At 38.9% G+C, this 19,549-nt stretch overlaps 1 protein-coding gene across 6 annotated transcripts in view; it reads left to right on the top strand.

Moving 5' to 3' along the window:
* Positions 1-19,549, top strand: part of FRYL (FRY like transcription coactivator) — a 467,937-nt gene that overhangs the window by 400,204 nt on the left and 48,184 nt on the right. For all 6 annotated transcript variants that reach the window (XM_089690113.1, XM_089690112.1, XM_089690114.1 and 3 more), the window contains 10 exons: positions 196-346; positions 456-559; positions 670-855; positions 2,978-3,179; positions 3,267-3,388; positions 5,198-5,385; positions 5,770-5,864; positions 7,494-8,101; positions 11,594-11,691; positions 16,878-17,048. In XM_089690113.1, coding sequence (XP_089546239.1) covers positions 196-346; positions 456-559; positions 670-855; positions 2,978-3,179; positions 3,267-3,388; positions 5,198-5,385; positions 5,770-5,864; positions 7,494-8,101; positions 11,594-11,691; positions 16,878-17,048 — 1,925 coding nt within the window. The remainder of the gene's footprint in view (positions 1-195; positions 347-455; positions 560-669; positions 856-2,977; positions 3,180-3,266; positions 3,389-5,197; positions 5,386-5,769; positions 5,865-7,493; positions 8,102-11,593; positions 11,692-16,877; positions 17,049-19,549) is intronic.

Raw genomic sequence — 19,549 nt, forward strand, 5'->3', positions numbered from 1 at the left:
AGACCAAATTCTCACTATAAATTTTTTCAGGCAAATGCTTTAAGTGGGATAAACTTTCTGAGGGAGAATAAAAAGCATACAATAAGAAAAAAACCTTGTTAAGAAAGACAGAAAAGCAGTGGGTGTATTTTTGATTCTCGTATCGCTAAAAACTTGAGATTAGGTAGTTACATTAGTATTCCTTTTGTATTGCAGGCGACGCAATGCCCTTGTTCTCTAACTGGCGTCTCAAAGTGATGGAATATAACCGTGGAGAACCACTACCCTTTCCACCCTCAGGAGGCTGCTGGTCACCTCTTGTGGATTATCTGCCAGAAACCACGTCTCCTGGCACATGTTTGCATAGGTATCCATCATATAATATAATAGTGCTATTATCTGGTCCTAAGAACTCTTATTACATGTTAAATCCAAATTCTGTTTGTAACATATAATTGACTTACATTTCTATCTAGGTGCAACATTGCAGTGATCCTGTTGACAGACCTCATCATTGATCATAGTGTAAAAGTGGAGTGGGGGGGATACCTTCATCTCTTGCTGCACGCCATCTTCATTGGTAATGCTGGTCTCTTCTACTCATGTTACATTTGTGCTTTCAAGAACAATTAGCAGACCTACTGACAAAATACCACGAAAAATGTTTAATGTATGCTTTAATGTTTATAGGGTTTGATCATTACCATCCTGAGGTATATGAGCATTGTAAGCGCCTCCTGCTACATTTATTAATCGTTCTTGGACCCAACAGCAGTGTGCAGAGTGTGGCATCTATCCTTCTCAGGAACAGGGAATGTAATGAGCCACGAGTGCTGACTGTCAAAAGCAATGCACACCTGGAGTACTCCTTCACAGGTAAGATACATCTGGGGTCACTGGTAGTTATCAGGCAAATTAGCAACACAGTAATTTGCCAATCAGGCTGTATTTTGTTCAGCAAAATCTTTGCAACAGTTTTGCAGTCTAATTGCAACCCTTGCACTTATACTGTAAACTGCCAAATGCAACAGTTTGCAAAAGTCTTTGACAAATTTAGCACCAAGATGGGACACATTTACACTGTAGGCAGATACATACAGTAACTAAGAGGTGGTTAGGATCTGGTTCTGTTCTGTTGCAGTGCTACTTCAAAGCAGCTGATGAAGGAAATTATGACTCATGCTGTAACTTTGTAGTAAATTTGTTGCATAATTTATCTCATTGCTCCTGTTTAGCTTTGCCTTGCTGTGTGACAGAATTGATAAATGTCCCACCGTGTGCTTCTATTTCATTAGAGCTCTAGCTAGAACATTATTCCACATTGTTCGATTGGGGAAGTGTAAGGTCCCTTTCATACGGGGCGGACTCCATTTAGATCAGCAGGGGACCTGGCTTCTGATCACCTGCTGATCTGAGCAGAGTGGGCAGATGACAGGTCAGTGTCTGCTCAGCTTCTGCTGAGTAGACATGGACCAAGCCCTCTCTGCTCTATGGGAGGCCAGATGTAAATCAACTTCCCTGTCTGTTTACAGTCACCTACACTCCGATTCAATCCACCTAGACACAAAGGGACAGATTACCTTCAATTTTTTTTAGCAGACCAGATTGAAGGTAGGCGGGTGTAAATGGAAAAAAGTCTACTTACTCTCTCCGGTCCATAGGAGTGAGTGAATGGTCCAATCATGTCCATGTGAAACACTGACAGGAAGACCTGCTTGGACCCATCATGTAAAAGGGGCCTAAAATTACTTTTAGGTGTTTTACTGCTGTTTATGTCCCTGCTGGGGAGATTTCCCTTCTCTTCCTCCCTAGTGACATGGCAGGCTAAAAAGTGAGGGGAAATCACAACAGTCATCAATGCGCAGATGTCCATATTGGGAAATTTTCCCTCTGTAAGTGGTCACTGCTTAAATAGTGTGATTCTACCACTGAACAGTGTGCTGCTCTTTAGCAGCTGTCCCTGGGACAAAAAGCAAGAGTAAATCTAAGGCAAAGAGAGCTAGCCAAGTACATGATACGATCCAGCCTTGATTTGTCTAGAGACAGCAGCTGAAATCTTCACCAAGTGATTATTGAGGAAAAAACTGATCAAAGAGGCTAGAACTAGAAGCAGCTTGTCTAATTAGTGGTGTTCTTCATAAATAGGGATCGCTGGAGAGGGATGCTTGCATTTTTCCTTGTCCTCTACAATCTTTTTCAATTCAATTAAATTAGCTGAAAATGTTATTTAATGTTTTGCTGTAAAGTGAAAAAATTCATACTGAGTATATAGTAAGAATATGCCTAGGTGGAGCTTACCTTTTGTTAAAACTGCTTGGCCAAATAATCTGTAGATGCAGAGGTAAGGCAGCAAAGGTTGTATGCAAATTGTATTTTTTATAGACGTGTATTAGTTCACCTCTGGAAACATGTTACATGTTCCACCCATTTTTAAGGTGGAGTACGAACATGTTCCCGCTCCTGCAGCCATTCACACACACACACACACACACACCCCTCCCTGGAATAGCGGGCCTGGGATCTTCTCTTTGCACCCGCTGTCACTATTTGAAAAGAGTGCGATGGTGCAGGGCTCTGCGAATATTTGTTCTGTGAATGAATTAAATACAACTACTTACAGCCTTTGCAGCTGATGGCTTATAGTTTTCAATGAACCACCAAGGTGCTGGTGAGTGCACTAGGTAGTTCGTTGATGGTTCTTGACATTGTGTAACTGCCTGCCCGTACAAGCAGACATCTTACACTGACAGTCAACAGGAGCCCTGTATTGCACCCGCGATCGCATATTTAGAAATGTGAAATAGTCATAGAGGTATAGTCCAGTTAACCAGGATATACTGACGTAGCTATATTTGGCCTGGGCATCTAGGCTTTCAATTATTTCTGTGTACCAAGGGGTTAAAAACACTGTGAAGGGGAAAAAATCCTGAAGCATGAACGTTTTAAATGTTAACAAGCAAAGCTGCTTTATGCTGCAATATGTGCTTCCTATATGCAGGTATTAATGATTTTATACCAGAATACCAGCCTTCCCCAATGACGGACTCAGGGCTCAGCTCAAGTTCTACCTCTTCAAGCATAAGCTTAGGGAATACAAGCACTGCGGTTCCACACCTCCAGACCACTATCCTCAATGAGGTGGATCTCTCTGTAGAGCAAGATGAGAAGGTGAAAACCCTCATAGAGTTCATTACATCAAGGTACATCTTTTGCTTTTCCTGTGCTTGACAGTATGCTCTCTAAATGTTATACTTTCCTTGTGACTTCATTTGTGGATTGTCTTCTAGGAAAAGAGGACCGTTGTGGAATCATGAAGATGTTTCTGCAAAAAATCCCAGCATTAAAAGTGCTGAGCAACTTACTGCATTTTTAAAACATGTGGTCTCTGTTTTCAAGCACTGTAGATCAGGTAAGTCTAAAGTAGAGCTTAAATTCTGATCTTATATGTGGTTAGGTTTTTGAAAAGTGCCTGAGGTTTTGGGCTCCTGAAACTCTCTGGATGACTTCTAAATGTGCAGGCTGGCTGCATTTATTTTCTCAACAGCTAGCTGTCAGTTCGATCCAACATTTAGGGGCATATTTATTAGGCAGTGAATCTGACACTCAACAGACATTCACTGGAATTTCCATATGCATGTGTTTTTAAATGACAGCGATTGATTCACTAACAGTGAATGTTTGTCAAAAGTTATTTTTAACTGCTTATAAATATGCTCCTGTAGATATATATATATATATATATATATATATAATAACAATAGAATTTACATAGCCATGTCTGTATCTTGAGAAAAAGAAAATGAGAAGTGCAAATTGAGTTCTTTTTTTCTTTCACACGTTTGCCAAAATTGATTTTTCTTGGTTATCATGTTAAAGAATATTACCCCAACACTTCATGTTCCTGATATGTACCTGTTGTACCATGTACTTGTGTTAAATAACATCCTGTTCTCTTTGCATTGCTTCTTTTGTGTGAAATACCTGCTGATCCTGCCAGTCCCCCTACTTTCCTATTTCAAACTGACCACTCTAGGCATAGAAGCGCATCCATCCCAGCATGGTCAGTTTTCTGGCTGTGTTGGGAACACAGGCTACCTTTCCTCCAATGATCAGACTTGTGTGTTGACAGCCCCCCCCCCCCCCAACCATTCACTGGGAGGATCAGTGTATAGTGTTTCTCTACCCCCACCGCAATAGATGTAAACAAATTAACTTTTGTAAAGTACTCAGTAATTCAGAATAATTGTTCACTGTCCCTTTGACATTTTCTTTGTATATAAATAATAAACAGTAAACTCTGCTTATAAATACTATAGATGATGCTCTGTAAACTGTTCCAGATATTTTGATTTTGCACTGGTTATATCCATGTGCTTATTTTTATCCTAGGTTCATTATTAGGGTTGGATTAGATGTACTTACATCAAGTTCTGATTTACAATTGATCTTTAGCATTGACACAAGCAGCAGTTGACTATTGTTTTTGTATTGTGATCACACATTATCAACCTTGTATAGGTCTATACACTGAGTTAAATAAACATTTCAGTTGATTTTGAACATATTTAACGTTTGTATTTTTGTGGAAAAGGCTGGTTATAGTAAGAAAAACAAATGTGCTTTTATTATCCTTTCCAGTAGACCTCAGCCTTTTGCTATTCAGTGAATCAGCACTTTTTACTCCTGAAGCAGGATTTGGCTTTATTGACAGTAGGGCTAGATTTATGAGAAGCAGAGGCAAATGTGACTTTTGCTTCTCTTTACCAGCCAGATTTTCTTTACAATTGTCAGTGAAAATATAGGCAAATAAACTTATATTGCCATTGTCACAATATCCTTAGCAAGATTAGGGAAAAAAAACAAGTAACACTTCTGTGTAAAAGAGGTGATTCTATCATAGGAGTATTGCTGGGCTGCTAGTTATTATCTGCTACAGTCTCCAGTTAAGGAAATCCATATGAATTCTCCAATGCTTATCTAGCCTTGTTCTGGGACTCATGCAGTTTGTTGTGGAATGAATTGAAAATTAGGGGAACCAAACTGGTCAAAGAGCACAGGCTACGCACCAGTGATAGTCTACATTAGGCAGATATGGCACCTCTGCAGAACCGTCATAAATTACTTTCTTTATGTGCATCTGAGTTCTTATACAGCTAAATGTCACAGACGCATAGGTCTCTGTTCAATACCCTGGAAATTATTTCATCCTGTTTTATAGGGTTCCAGCTTGAGCACCATCTCAGCGAGGTTGCACTGCAGACGGCTCTGTCCTGCTCATCTCGCCATTATGCGGGAAGATCGTTCCAGATCTTCCGGGCCCTCAAGCAGCCTCTCTCTGCACAGACGCTATCAGATGTTCTTTCCAGGCTGGTAGAGACAGTGGGAGATGCTGGGGAAGAAGCACAGGTAAATTGACCATTTATGATGGATATTTTTTGTATGATACACTACCGGAATGTTATTGAAAATGATTCTATGACCTCGCAATAGTACATGTTCTGATCAGTTTGATAGTATGACACGGAATAGTACATATCTTGGTTATTGCTCTTTCCTCCTTTGTGTTACACATGGCAGAACTTCAGATCCTTTTCTTCACACCTAATTGTGCATGATGAGTTATTTGCCAATCGATGGTACTGTTCACTTTCTTCTTCCTTTTTTGTAACTCTTTATTATTCAATGTACACATACAAGCTGTTTGCAATTTTAAATCTCAATTTTGTTTAGCAGTGATTGTGAGAATGAGTTGCATAAGTGAAATATTGACCTTTTTTTTCATCTTTTTAGGGTTTTGTCATTGAGCTTCTTCTAACACTAGAGTCAGCTATTGACACACTGTCAGAAACCATGAAGCATTACGACCTCCTGTCTGCACTTGCTCAGTAAGTTTTTTTATTCCCGCTCTTAAGGGTCCAGCCTTGTTTTGTGAGTTTCTTTTACCTTTTATTCCTGTCTTTATTAGAAGAGTTCCCTTCTTTTCTTTTTCTTGTGGAAAAATCTAAATTTTAGATTTTCCTTCACTCTTTGTCTCAATGACCCTAATCATCAGTACAAAGGTTGAATCTCCCCAGCAGGGAAACAGACAACATTAAAATCTAACAGAGGTTCTTATCCATCCTCACTCTGTCCAGAACAAAGAAAGAAAATTAGATTTAATTAATGAAAACCCATCCTCCCCCTTTTCCATCAGTGCCTCCTGTTTAGACTTCCTAGATTGGGTGCTGTTAGTCATTTCCCCTCAATCCCTTACCAACCAGGATCCTTTAGATAGAATTTCTGTCCTTGCAGGAGGGAAGCAAAATGGCCAATAAGGTGAATGGGCCTCTCCACAGTAAATTCCGGCAGATTACAGACAGCATAGCAGTGGGATAATTGTTGCTTCTAGTATGTGGCACAGAGGCTGGAAGATTTACCTGCAGTAAATATTTGGTGAATGTCAGATTCACTACTTTGTAAATAGTGCCCCTGGGCCTTCATTTGGCAATATTGACTTGTCGAATTTTGTTTTTTATGTAATGTATAGACAAATAGAAAATAGACTTTAAAAATTGTCATTTTGACAGCTGGTACTTTCAGCTGAAGGGATGGAGGAGCTGAGCGTTGGAGGCACATCCTAGAAATTGTTTTGAATTTTTTTTTCTACACTAAAAATCCTAAAGTGGTTCTAGTGGGTAGGGGCATTCTACAAATAACAGACATGCCTTGTAAAACATGGCAATACCCAAAAACCCTTTGTTTTTTGAAGTGGGGGGGGTGAGGGGGGATTTAAATTGTAAAATGAACTGTTAAAATCACTGAATGCAGGCACCGCTAAAGAAAATCTGCACTCATATTGGCAGTATAAACCTTTAACAGATGAGTGTTCTTTGTTACCATCTAGCAGTCTTGCTACCTACATCTTTCATCAAAACACATGTTCTACAGAGTTCTGGGGCAATGTGCCTAAACAATGTAAAGCTTTCAATATTTCACATATGCCTCTTGTGGTATGTTTAGTGCTTTTTTCACACTTTTGTTTTTTCTAGTATTTCATTTATAGGGCCAGTTTCTCTCAACCCATTGCTACCACCCATCCCTCCCACCCAACACAAGATTTATCCTCATCTGACTATGTAACAAGAAAAATCAGAATTTTACCCAGACAACATGTACTTTATAGCAAAAAGTCATCCTAGACGTTGTATTGGAAATTCACAGTTGTGACTAACTACCAGGTCTTTAACCAATTTCTAAATGTGCACTTGCTGTTCAATATCATTGTGCTACAAAGCTATTGACACAATATTCTTTACAGAACATGTTTACTGTTAAATTCCAACATGTTACATTTGGAAAATCCATAATAAAATCACATTATACAAAAAATACAGGGCAAGTTGAAATGTAATTAACTTTATGCTATGTTATTTAAACGTAGTCTTTTTTTTTTTTTTTTTTTAATTGAACTGTTTTTACTTAAGATGATGTATGTGACAGGTCCTAAGAAATTGTTTTCACTCTTTGTGCTGTAGCACCTCATACCAAGAGCCAATGATGGGCAATAAGAATGCTGCAAACAGGAAGAGCACCGGGCAGCTGAATCTAAGCACAAGTCCTCTTAGTAGCGGCAACTTCATGACATACTGTAACAATGCTAGAAGCAACTCTTTGAGGCTAAGTTTAATGGTTGACCGCAGACTGGACCGACGGCGAAGTAACACACTGGATATAATGGATGGCAGGATAAACCATGGGGGAAGTTTAGCAAGGACTAGAAGCCTCTCCTCCCTGCGAGAGGGAGGGATTCATGATCTACAGCCTGCTACTGATCCCACCAATCTCATGGCTACTATTTTCTGGATAGCAGCTTCCTTGCTGGAATCAGACTATGAGTATGAGTATTTGCTTGCTCTTAAGCTACTCAACAAGCTATTCACTCACCTGCCACTGGATAAGTCTGAAAGCCGGGAAAAGATCGAGAAGGTGCAGAGCAAACTGAAATGGAATAACTTTCCTGGTCTGCAGCAGCTTTTCTTGAAGGGTTTTACCTCCATTTCCACACAAGAAATGACAGTACATCTGCTCAGCAAGCTTATAACAGTTTCCAAGCACACCATAGTGGATCCGCCCCTGCTGAGTGGTGAGTGGGGACATCAATTCTGGGATATACATTGCTCATAATTGTGTCCATGAGACAGCCACATTTTGCTTATTAAATATCTGTACTATGCTTCCAGCTCATTAGTTCTTCATGATTGTGCTTTGCTGTTTTACTCCATTAGGTCTGTGTTAAAGGCTTTAGAGTGTACCATGTTCACCAAGCACCCACTCTCCGATCACCCCACCCCAATTTGAAAATGGCTTGGACGTGCAGGGCTGTGTTCACATGGACGCATTTTTTTCACAATTTCCTGTGAATGGATAGATTCCAAGTACTGTCAGCCATTGTGGCTGACAGTTTGTAGTTCTCAATGATCTGCGAGGGCTTTGGTGAGCTCTCTCCTAGTTCATTGACCTTCCTGCTGTCATATAACCGCCTACCCAAACGGAAGGTATGAACAGACAGCCATCCTGAGAGTCTGCAGGATAATAATAAATAAATGCACATTTGTTTACCTACAAAGGGTGAACTTAGCCTTTAAGCTGACCATAGATGGGTCAAAATTCATCCAGTTCAGCAGGGACCAACCGAATTTTAATCAATCTAAAGCCACTCTCGTTCAAGATGAGTCAACCTAGTGTTTAAAACTTCTCAAACAGGAATGTTGGAAAATTTGTGTTTGATCAGTGCACACAGCCAATCAGCTGCAGCGCTGATTAGTGTATTTTGGCAGTGGAGGAGTCCTGCTGTCAGAATACAATAGAACAGCATGGAGGATTCCTCCATCTACCTCGAATGTGTGAATGAGGTAATCCATTCCTTTTTTTTTTTTTTAAATCAGCCAGCTGGCTAAAAATAATAAAACAAATCATCTATGGCCAGCTTTACAAATGGGAATTTAATACAATACAGTCTGTAGGTGCTTCATCCTATACTCTTTTCTCTGCAGCTTTTCAGCCAAGTGTCTGGTTGCAGCTTTTGACATACAGCATCAGCCTTATACAGTGGATAAAATAAGTATTGAACACGTCACCTTTGTTCTAAAGGTGCTACTGACATGAAATTTTCACCACATTTTGGTAACAAACCATGCAATCCATACATACAAAGAAACCAAATGGTGACGTGTTCAATACTCTATATTTTACCCGCTGTATATGAAATGCCATAAAAAAGTAAAATGTAGCAATTTGTGTAGTACTTGTAGTGCGATTTGTGTAGGTATAATAAAGACGACATGGGTTTTATCAGTCTTAGCAATCTTCTCTTAGCAGTGAGTGAATCTAGCGTTCTCAGGGCCGAGCATTTCCCTTATTTACACAAAGTGTAGCACTAGCTGTTGGAGGAAAGTGACTGGGCACTATGGGATCAATTCACTAAGACAGGGGTCTCCAAACTTTCTAAGCAAATAACCAGTTTACTGTCCTTCAGACTTTAGGGGGCTGGACTGTAGCCGGTGGGAGTAGAAATGCCCCGGCATCGGTGCCCCATCATCGTTTTTTTTAGGAGGAATTGATGGTGTCAGTAAAGGGAATGGTGCTCCATCACTGGTTACAGTTGGTGGAATAGTGCCCCAAGGGCCAGATCAAGGCAAGCAAAAGGCCACATCCGGCCCCCGGACTGCAGTTTGGAGACCACTGCACTAAGAGATAAATACCACATGAATTTTTGAGTTAAAATTACTCATGCAGTATTTATTTAAATTTCTATTTCACTAAAAAATATTCGTTATTTACCGAATGCATTAAATATTTATGTTTTGCGATATTTAGCACTTACATTTTGCGTTATTTTTGGTGTTGTTTTTTCACAGTTTGTTTTTTTTGCAGGCTAACACTGCATCAGAAGGCACACAGCAGTAATGTGAAAGTATGAAAACATTGCAGTGTGCTTTCATTCACAAAGTGGTCTCCCTCTGATGAAATGTTACAATTTATTCTCATTCCTGAGCTCAAAGGAGAACATTTTTACACTGATACATTGTATAGTTTTCACTTTCTGACCAGTGCAGAGTTCCTCTAATTCAGTGGTTCTCAACCTTCATAATGCCGTGACCTTTAATACAGTTCCTCATGTTGTGGTGACCCCCAACTATAAAATTATTTACCCAGTAATTATAATTTATGAAGCGTCGTTTTACCTCCAATACTGCTGCTTTCAACACAGTAGCTGCTTTCAACACAGCAGCTGCATTCTACACAGTAGCTGCTCTTTACACATCGGAAATATGTGTTTTTTGATGGTCTTAGGGGACCCCTGTGAAAGGGTCGTTCGACCCCCAAAGGGGTCGCGACCCACAGGTTGAGAACCACTGCTCTAATTGTTATTTTGAACATTTCTAAAATACCGCCAGCAAACATGTACTACTTTAGAAATCGGTGCTGCTCCGATCAAGTTGGAACCACACTGATTTGACCGCTGTAATTGTGGACAATAGGGTGTGATTTAGCATACGATTTGCAAGTCACCTGGCATGCAAATCGCAGTCAATGTGACCGGAGGCTTAAGATGCTTGGGCATACATCACACCCTAACTACACTTTTGCATTATCCTAAAACATATTGAGGCATTTGTTTATTTAAAAAATAGATGAAAAAATAAAGATTTTTTTTGTAGTGCATGTCACTTATGTACAGTTTTATTTTAATTATCTATCAGTTCATTATTATTTATTCAGTATATTATTTATTTATCAGTTCACGAAAACATACTTTTAAATCAGCACAGGTTCTTAAGTTTTTCTTTTTTTTATATTTAGTAAAAATATTTAAAATAAGGTTTGTATGTAATAACAATTCATGGGTAGAGGTGAACTTGATATTCTTCGAGCTCATCTTTACCCAAACTCTAAACGAGCACTTTTTTGTACTCCAATGAGCTGCGGTCTGGGTCATTCCCATCCCACATCTTGCCAAAACAAAGAGGTGAAGTGTGAATGACCTGGCCCACAGCCCAGTTTTTAAAAAAAAAAATGTGCAAGTTCAGCTAGATATGAGGGTATTGTACAGGGTGTCCCTAAAGTCTGGACACATAGGCAAAATACATATTTTCAATAAATATCAATACATTTTTCAACAACATTTTATTTCATTGGAATATTATTCAATAACATCTTCAATGTAATTTCCACCATTTCCACATTCATTCATGATGCGTTTCTTCAGGTGATTCATATCTCTGATATTCATTGAGTACAGTTTCTCCTTTAGCATACCCCAAAAAAATAAGTCAAGGTCTGGTAAGCCTATATAGTGATATATATATATATATATATATATATATATATATATATATATATATATATATATATATATAATACACATATTTCCTATGTGTCCAGACTTTAGGGACACCCTTGTGTGGCCAGCTTTGGTACCCTGTAGGGTTTGCCATAGTGGTATAGAGTTATCTCACTCAGTCTGCAGACTTTTGTATATCCTTTCTAGATAAATTAATAAATGATAGTATTACTTTGTATATAGTGATGTGGTTATCTTCCAGCATGACTGACAATATCTTTTTTTTCGCAGGGTTTCCTCTTAATATTTTGTGCCTATTGCCACATCTGATTCAGCATTTTGAGAACCCAACACCATTCTGTAAAGAAACAGCCGAAAGGATAGCAAAGGTGAGTAAACATATACACATTCATATGGAAATATAAAAGAATGGTGGCAGAAAAAGGCCAACTTTTAAATTTGCATATTTGTTTTAGGCCTCGTCTACCACACCATCCAGCTCAGCAGCTGCCAGCAGCCTGTAAATCTCTATGGGGGAATGCACTCAGGGAAGAAGATTGCTTGCACTGAATATTCAACTCTGGTCACATACTTCCCTAAATGTAGTACCACTTAGTGTACTGTCCAGCTGCAGCAGCTGTCAGCCTCCCATAGAGTTTTGCAGTCTGCCGGAAGCGGGACCTATGCCTTCCATCCACATGAAAATACCGGAAACGCTCTGTGTACATGAGGACTTATTTTGTTTGAACCTTTTTGCTTGATCTTTGTTTATCCCAAGTATTTCTAACAATCATACTTATTATTCAGAGTATAGGGTTATTAGGTTGCGCAGGTTTTAGAGACGTCATACTTGGTATCTGAAACATTCTAATTCTCCGAGAAGCTTTTAAGCAGTGGATGTGAAAATTCTATATTCCATATTATGTAGTTTCAATATATGGAAGACAGAGAAGCAATAAATGGATTCTGATGAATTGCTGTTGGTTGCTGCCTTAGGTCTTGCCTGTTATAAAAGATTTATTGCCTGTTTCATGCTGCAAGTATTTAAGTGACTCTGTCAATGAGAGAAATATGAGGGCTTCTGCCTACTGAAATTGCAAGTTGTTTGATATGTCTGATGTCCTTAGTTTTGAATCGGAGGCCCAGAACAAGCATACTGTAAATGAGTGTTACAGTTCCTTATCTCTGTACTTGTTCAGATTCAGAATGACAGTAGGGGAACTAGCACTGTCACAAGAAGGTCAGTGAAAGCAGTCTCAATTGTTCCCCCATGACTGATTCCCTTTAAGTCGTCCACATTTTGGTTGTAGATTTCTAGACACCATTGCTCTTCGTATGTAAAGCCCATGGCAGTCACTGTGGTAATATGCAACATTGCATATTCTGACATTTATGTTTTTAACTTCGTGTAACTAAAGGCAAACTTATGTTTTTAGTTTTGGATAGAGTGGAGAGAGATTAGAACATCTGTCAGTTTTTACTGCTATTTGTCTTGTACCCTCTCTGTTTGTCCTGTTTATGGTAAAGTAAAAGAAAATCCCCAAATTTGGGTTGACATTGGAACATGGGGGGAAATCTTCCAATGGGGATACTAGTTCTGATCACACGCCATGATTTCCTCACTTTGGAGGGATTTCCTCTCACTTCCTATTTGGCTATGAGACAAGAAGTGAAGGGAAATCTCCCCCCGGGACACAGATGGGGAAAAAAAAACCTGACAGGGATTATGACCCTCCTATACTGTATTTAATAGTTTTGCCTTTAGTTACATTCTAATAACATTTAGGGCCCTTTCACACTTTAATGTGCCTGCAGTGCATTGCATTTTGGTGCTTTTCCTTGCCTTTCCATGTGTGTTTTTGTGCATTTTTATGCATAGATTTTTTTTTTTAAAGGTAAGTTTCATCTGGCCTATTGTGGGTGAGGGGTGTGCCTATGGTGCATTTTAATGCATTTCTGTGCAGTGAGATATTATGCAAACATGATGAATACAATCGCACTGCCATGCAAAAAAATGCAGGTAACTGCACATAAGGTGAACAGGACCTATTAGGGTTTGTTCACAGTCACTGTGCAAGCCAAGGCAAAAGGCCCTGTTCCCTATGAGGGCGGTTCACACCACTGCGTCGCTGAGGTGTACACTGAAAAGAAGTTCTTTGTGCCGTGCTTTTTACAGTGCACTGGGTTGCTATGCAAACTAAAGAATTTGAAAGGGATTTTTTTTTTTTTTAACTGTATGCTACTGGAGAACCATACATAATCAGCCAAAGAAAATTAAAACCACAATTCCTTTTAGTATACAAAACCTTTAAAGGCATGCTTAGATGCCATAATAAAAACAATGTGGTACATAACAAGCGTCCAGAACATGTAATAATGTGTTTCACAGTTACCACCATTTCCTCAGGACCTCTGACACTGGTTTACTGAAGCTATAGTAGTCAGGTCCCCTACAATGGAGATAAAACATCACTATATCAAAATATGATCGGAACAAATTATATATATATATATATATATATATATATATATATATATATATATATATATATACATACACACACTCATCGGCCACTTTATTAGGTACACCCGTTCAATTGCTTGGTAACACAAATTGCTAACCAGCCAATCACATGGCAGCAACTCAATGCATTTAGGCATCTAGATGTGGTAAAGACAACTTGCTGAAGTTCAAACCAAGCATCAGAATGGGGAAGAAAGGGGATTTAAGTAACTTTGAACATGGCATGGTTGTTGGTGCCAGATGGACTGGTCTGAGTATTTCAAAAACTGCTGATATGCTGGGATTTTAACACAAAACAAACTTTAGGGTTTTCAGAGAATGTTTTCACACCATAGTAACTGCAGTACTAATTTAATAAAAAACACACAAAGATAAACACTCATTAGACTTACTAAAAAGGAGGTTTGTTTTTTTTAATAGATAATTCACCTTCACAATGATGGTGGAGAAACATCCACATGTGTCTATGGTAAAAAAAAAAAAAGCAGTGCGCACAATCTCCATATAAGAAGGAACCTTATCATTCCTATTCACAACCCATGTTGGACCAAAAATAAATATAAATACAAAAGAGATAAAGAAATAAATAATATCCCGCAGGAAACTCTCACAAAGAAGTAGCGCATTGGACTTCACTAGAACATAGGGAGGGACAAACTCCATAAAGAAAATGCGAACTACTGCATTGTACCACTGCTGTCTGTAAAGTTCTAACAAAAAAAAACCCGAAGTTTAGCCAGTATCAGTGAATTGACATGGTTTATTCCCAGAGCACACCAGTAGCTGTACAATCAGCGCAGCTTATTGACATGAAAGAGCTCTAATGGTTTGTGTTGATGGGCAAATGCAGTGTGCTTTCAGTGCAATTAGCCTGTATTAGGCTTGGTTCACACCTATGCACTTTGTTTTTGGTCTGTTTCTGCAGTGCTTTTTGCAATGTGTTTTGTGTTTTTGTGCACATATTTTTTACACATTTTTGACGCATTTTTCTTTTTTTTTAAATGCATTTAGCGTTTTTCTTTATGCTTTTTTATTGGCCAATCTGTTGTTGGGCAGATTAAAAAGCGCAAAATGCATAAAAAACATACTACATGCTTTTCTGCAGCATCTCCATTTTGCGTTTAAAAAAGTCCCTGCTTCTTGGTTAAATATTAGATGACGAATGAGCATAGTTGTGCTTAGTCAAATAATGAGATTTTGCAGCCATGCCCCTGTGCCTGTAAAACTGAATTCAATTTTGTGTTCTCTCTATCTATCCTGTGATCTATAAATTGCAATATGTAATGCAAGATTCCCTCTCAAAGCCTAACTCCAGCCAAAAATCATTTGATAGAATGGGAAAGTGTTAACATACACTGTGTGACGTTTTAACCATTTTACCTCTGGAAAGTTTTACCACCTCATGACCAGGGCATTTATTTTGCTATTCAGCACTGCACTACTTTAAAGTGATATTAAAGGCAATTAAAAATAATAATAATATGGTAATAATAACAACATACATTTCATATTTACCTGCTCAGTGCAGTGGCTATGCACAGAGCAGAGCCGATCCTTCTCTTCTTAGGTCCCTTGCCAGCACTCCTAGCCCCTCCCTTCTGTCTAGTGCCCCCAGAGCAAGCAGCTTTCTATAAGGGCACCCTAGCAGACTCGCTCCCGAGCTGCTTTACTTGTCTATTCACACACAGAGCCTTGGCTCGGCCCCACCCCTTCTCTCTACTCATTGGCTCCCTGACTTTGATTGACAGCAGCGGGGGGGGGGGTCAATGGCTCCCACTGCTGTCTCAGCCAATGAGGAGGGAGAGTCCCTGGAGAGCTGAGGCTCTCGTGCACAGCACTGGATTATGATGGGGCCCAGGTAATTATTAGGAGGGGCTGGGGGGTGCTTGAATGTAAAAAAAAAAAAAGCCTTAAGCCGTTACAACCACTTAATCTGGCAATTGCTCAATCGTGCACCATTGTACCCAAATAAAATTTTATATAATTTTTTCCACACAAATAGAGCTTTCTTTTGGTAGTATTTAATCACAACTTTTTTTTTTTTGCTATATAAAAAAAACCCTGAAAATAATGAAAACAATTATGACAAAAACACATTTTTCATTTCTGTTATAAAATGTTACAAATAATCTTTCTTTATAAATAGAAAATTGATCAGTACTGTTAACCTGTCTCATTTCTTGAGGCCCTTAAATGTCTGAACAGTGCAAATACCCCCCTCCCAGATAACTCCTTTTTGTAAAGTTGACAATCCAAGGTTAGAGGCATGGCAAACTTTTTGAAGTTGTAATTCTTTGTCACAATTTTTTGTGAAATGAAGAAATTTAATAAAATGTGATTTTTCTTTTTTTTTTTTTTTTCCCTTTTACATACTTTCGCCAGTGCAGTACAGCATTGTCTGTTGACTGGCGGTAATGAGGGATACTAAAAACAAAAAACTTAATTTTTTTTTATTCGTTTTTTTAAAGCAGTGATTTTTTTTTTTTGCAATATTATTGCTTATAACAGTGATGATCAATAGTTTTAACAGCCATGAATGGTTTTCATTCATAACAGCTTGGTTACTATTATGATGCTGTGATTGGCTACAGATAATCACACGGTACAGGGTGGCAGGTACCATAGCTGCAGGCCAATCGCAGCACCACAACAGTAATATCATGAATGGAGGCCAGAATGATTGGCCATAGCAATCACAATACCCCGACCATTCATAGTGGACAGGTACCGAGCGCTGTGATCCATGGGCGTACTATGGGCAGACAGTAACTGGTTAATCTATTTTGGAGTATATCTCCTTATCAGTGACACAGCCATGCAGGAGTCATAACCCTTTCCTGCGCAATCCAATATAAAATAAACTGTGGACTTGTACTTTACACCTACACCTGAAATTAATATTTGGTATTATTTATATTATGTTTTTGTGAAATGTAAAGCTATGTAGCTGACTGATGTAAATTTCATTTTGAACATTTTCCAACTCCCTTGTTTGGGGTTGTAGCTGAGTATTGGGTTGTCCATCTTCACCATTTGTGTTTTATGTAATAGGTTTGTGCGGAGGAGAAGAGTGCCACCTTAACGAATTTGGCCCATATGATGAGCCTTTATAGCACGCACAGTTACTCCAGAGACTGTGCCAATTGGATCAACGTTGTATGTCGATATATCCACGATTCCTTTTCGGATATAACATTCAGTCTGGTCACTTATCTTGCAGAGGTAAGAATGGAAATGTGATGTTGTAATGACTGTGATCATGACAGACTTATGATTCATCCCCATGCCATATTTAAATCTATTTTCACTGAAAAGAGCGATCTTACAGACAGATGTTTTCGGTTTAAGTACCACTGGAAATGTGATAAATGTCACTTCCTTTTCAAACATACTTGAGGCAAACTGTGAAGTAGTACTCAATTAAGGAATAGCCATCAGCTGCATAGCCCAATGATTGCTTCGGTGAAATGATTGCCTGTGTTATGACTCATGACTTTTTTTTGGTCCGAAAGTAGCTGTCTCTACACTATTTAGGGGTGATAGTGTGCTTCCAGAAACCAGACTGCTGTTGTTCTAATCATCCTATCTCACATAGCTTTTTTTAGCTTAGAGAGTGGAGTTGCCAAAATATAATGTTTTCACTTTTACATTTTAGGTGGCAACCTATCTAACCACTGAATTGTTTCTATTTCAAATATTCAATAAATATATAGATATTTCTTCCTTATTCCTTGAGGGCTGCAGATTTCAGACAGGTTATATTGTTGATGACGAGGATTTGGACACTTACCAACAGTGACCTGCTGTTATTACCACTCCCATTCCTAACATGTCTCTGCTAGAAGGATGGATGTCTCTTCTCTACTGAGAAAAGTTTAGCTCTTTTTCGCTAGCTTTTTCTTTTTCCTGTTTTCTTCAAGAAAACATTTTTTTCAGCAATAGACATCTATTTTCTGCTTGAGCTGATTTTCTGTATGCAACTGCAGTTGTGCTCAAAAGTTTACATACCCTGGCGTAAATTGTGAAATTTTGGCATTGATATTGCGAATATGACTGATCATGCCAAAAAATGCTCTTTTATTGAAGGATGATGGTCATATGAAGCCATTTATTATCAAATAGTTGTTTGGCTCCTTTTTAAATCATAATGATAACAGAAATCACCCAAATGGCCCTGATCAAAAGTTTACATACCCTGGAATGTTTGGCCTTGGTACAGACACACAAGGTGACACACACGGGTTAAAATGCCAATTAGAGATTTATGTCCCACACCTGTGGCTTTTTAAATTGCAATTAGTGTTAGTGTATAAATAGTCAATGAGTTTGTTAGCTCTTATGTGGAAGCACTGACTAGGCTAGATACTGAGCCATGGGGATCAGAAAAGAACTGCGTAACAAGGTAATGGAACTTTATATGATGGAAAAGGACATATAAAGATGTCCAAAGCCTTTACTATGCCAATCAGTACTGTTAATTCACCTATTAAGAAGTGGAAAGTTCAGGGATCTCTTGATACCAAGCCAAGGTCAGGTAGACCAAGAAAGATTGCAGCCACAACTGGCAGAAGAATTGTTCAGGATACAAAGGGAAACCCATAGGTAACCACAAGAAAAATACAGGCTGCTCTGGAAAAAGACAGTGTGGTTGTTTTGAAGGAGCACAATATGATGACACTGAACAAAAATGAGCTGCATGGTCGAGGTGCCAGAAAGAAGCCTTTACTGCATCAATGACACAAAAAGGCCTGGTTAGGCATGTCAAGGTGTTGTCAGGCATATTGTAACTGGGCTTTTTTGTGGCATTGGTACAGTAAAGGCTTCTTTCTGGCACCTCGACCAAACAGCTCATTTTTGTTCAAGTATCACCGTATTATACTCCTTAAAAACAACCACACCATCTTTTTCCAGAGCAGCCTGTTTTTCTTTTTGAGGTTGCCTGTGGGTTTTTCTTTGAATCCCAGACAATTCTGCTGTCAGTTATGGCTGCAATCTTTCTTGGTCTACCTGATCTTGGCTTAGTATCAAGAGATCCCCGAACTTTCCACTTAATAGGTGATTTAACAGCACTGATTGGCATATTCAAGGCTTTGGAAATCTTTTTATGTCCTTTTCCATCTTTATAAAGTTTCATTACCTTGTTACGCAGAACTTTTGACAGTTCTTTTCTGATCCCCATGGCTCAGTATCTAGACTAGTCAGTGCTTCCACGTAAGAGCTAACAAACTCATTGACTATTTATACACTGACACTAATTGCAATTTAAAAAGCCACAGATGTGGGACATTAACCTCTAATGGCATTTTAACCCATGTGTGTCACCTTGTGTGTCTGTACCAAGGCCAAACATTCCAGGGTATGTGAACTTTTGATCAGGGCCATTTGGGTGATTTCTGTTATCATTATGATTTAAAAAGGAGCCAAACAACTATTTCATAATAAATGGCTTCATATGATCATCATCCTTCAATAACAGAGCATTTTTTTGGCATGATCAGTCATATTTGCAATATCAATGCCAACATTTCACAATTTCTGCCAGGGTATGCAAACTTTTGAGCACAACTGGATCTGGATCTGGATCTGCTCAGCAGTAGCTTTGTAGGTTGTGCCTGGACCTTGCACTTGGTTGATTGCAGGACCAGCCTGGAATGTGTTAGTACCTACGTGACCTGTGTTAGCTCACTTTGTGAAAAGGCCATGTGGGCAGAGCACCGAGAGTT

The sequence above is a fragment of the Staurois parvus genome, unplaced genomic scaffold (assembly GCF_062004578.1).
Source record: "Staurois parvus isolate SC_StPar_1 unplaced genomic scaffold, SC_StPar_1.0 ptg000517l, whole genome shotgun sequence".
Lineage (NCBI taxonomy): Eukaryota > Metazoa > Chordata > Amphibia > Anura > Ranidae > Staurois > Staurois parvus.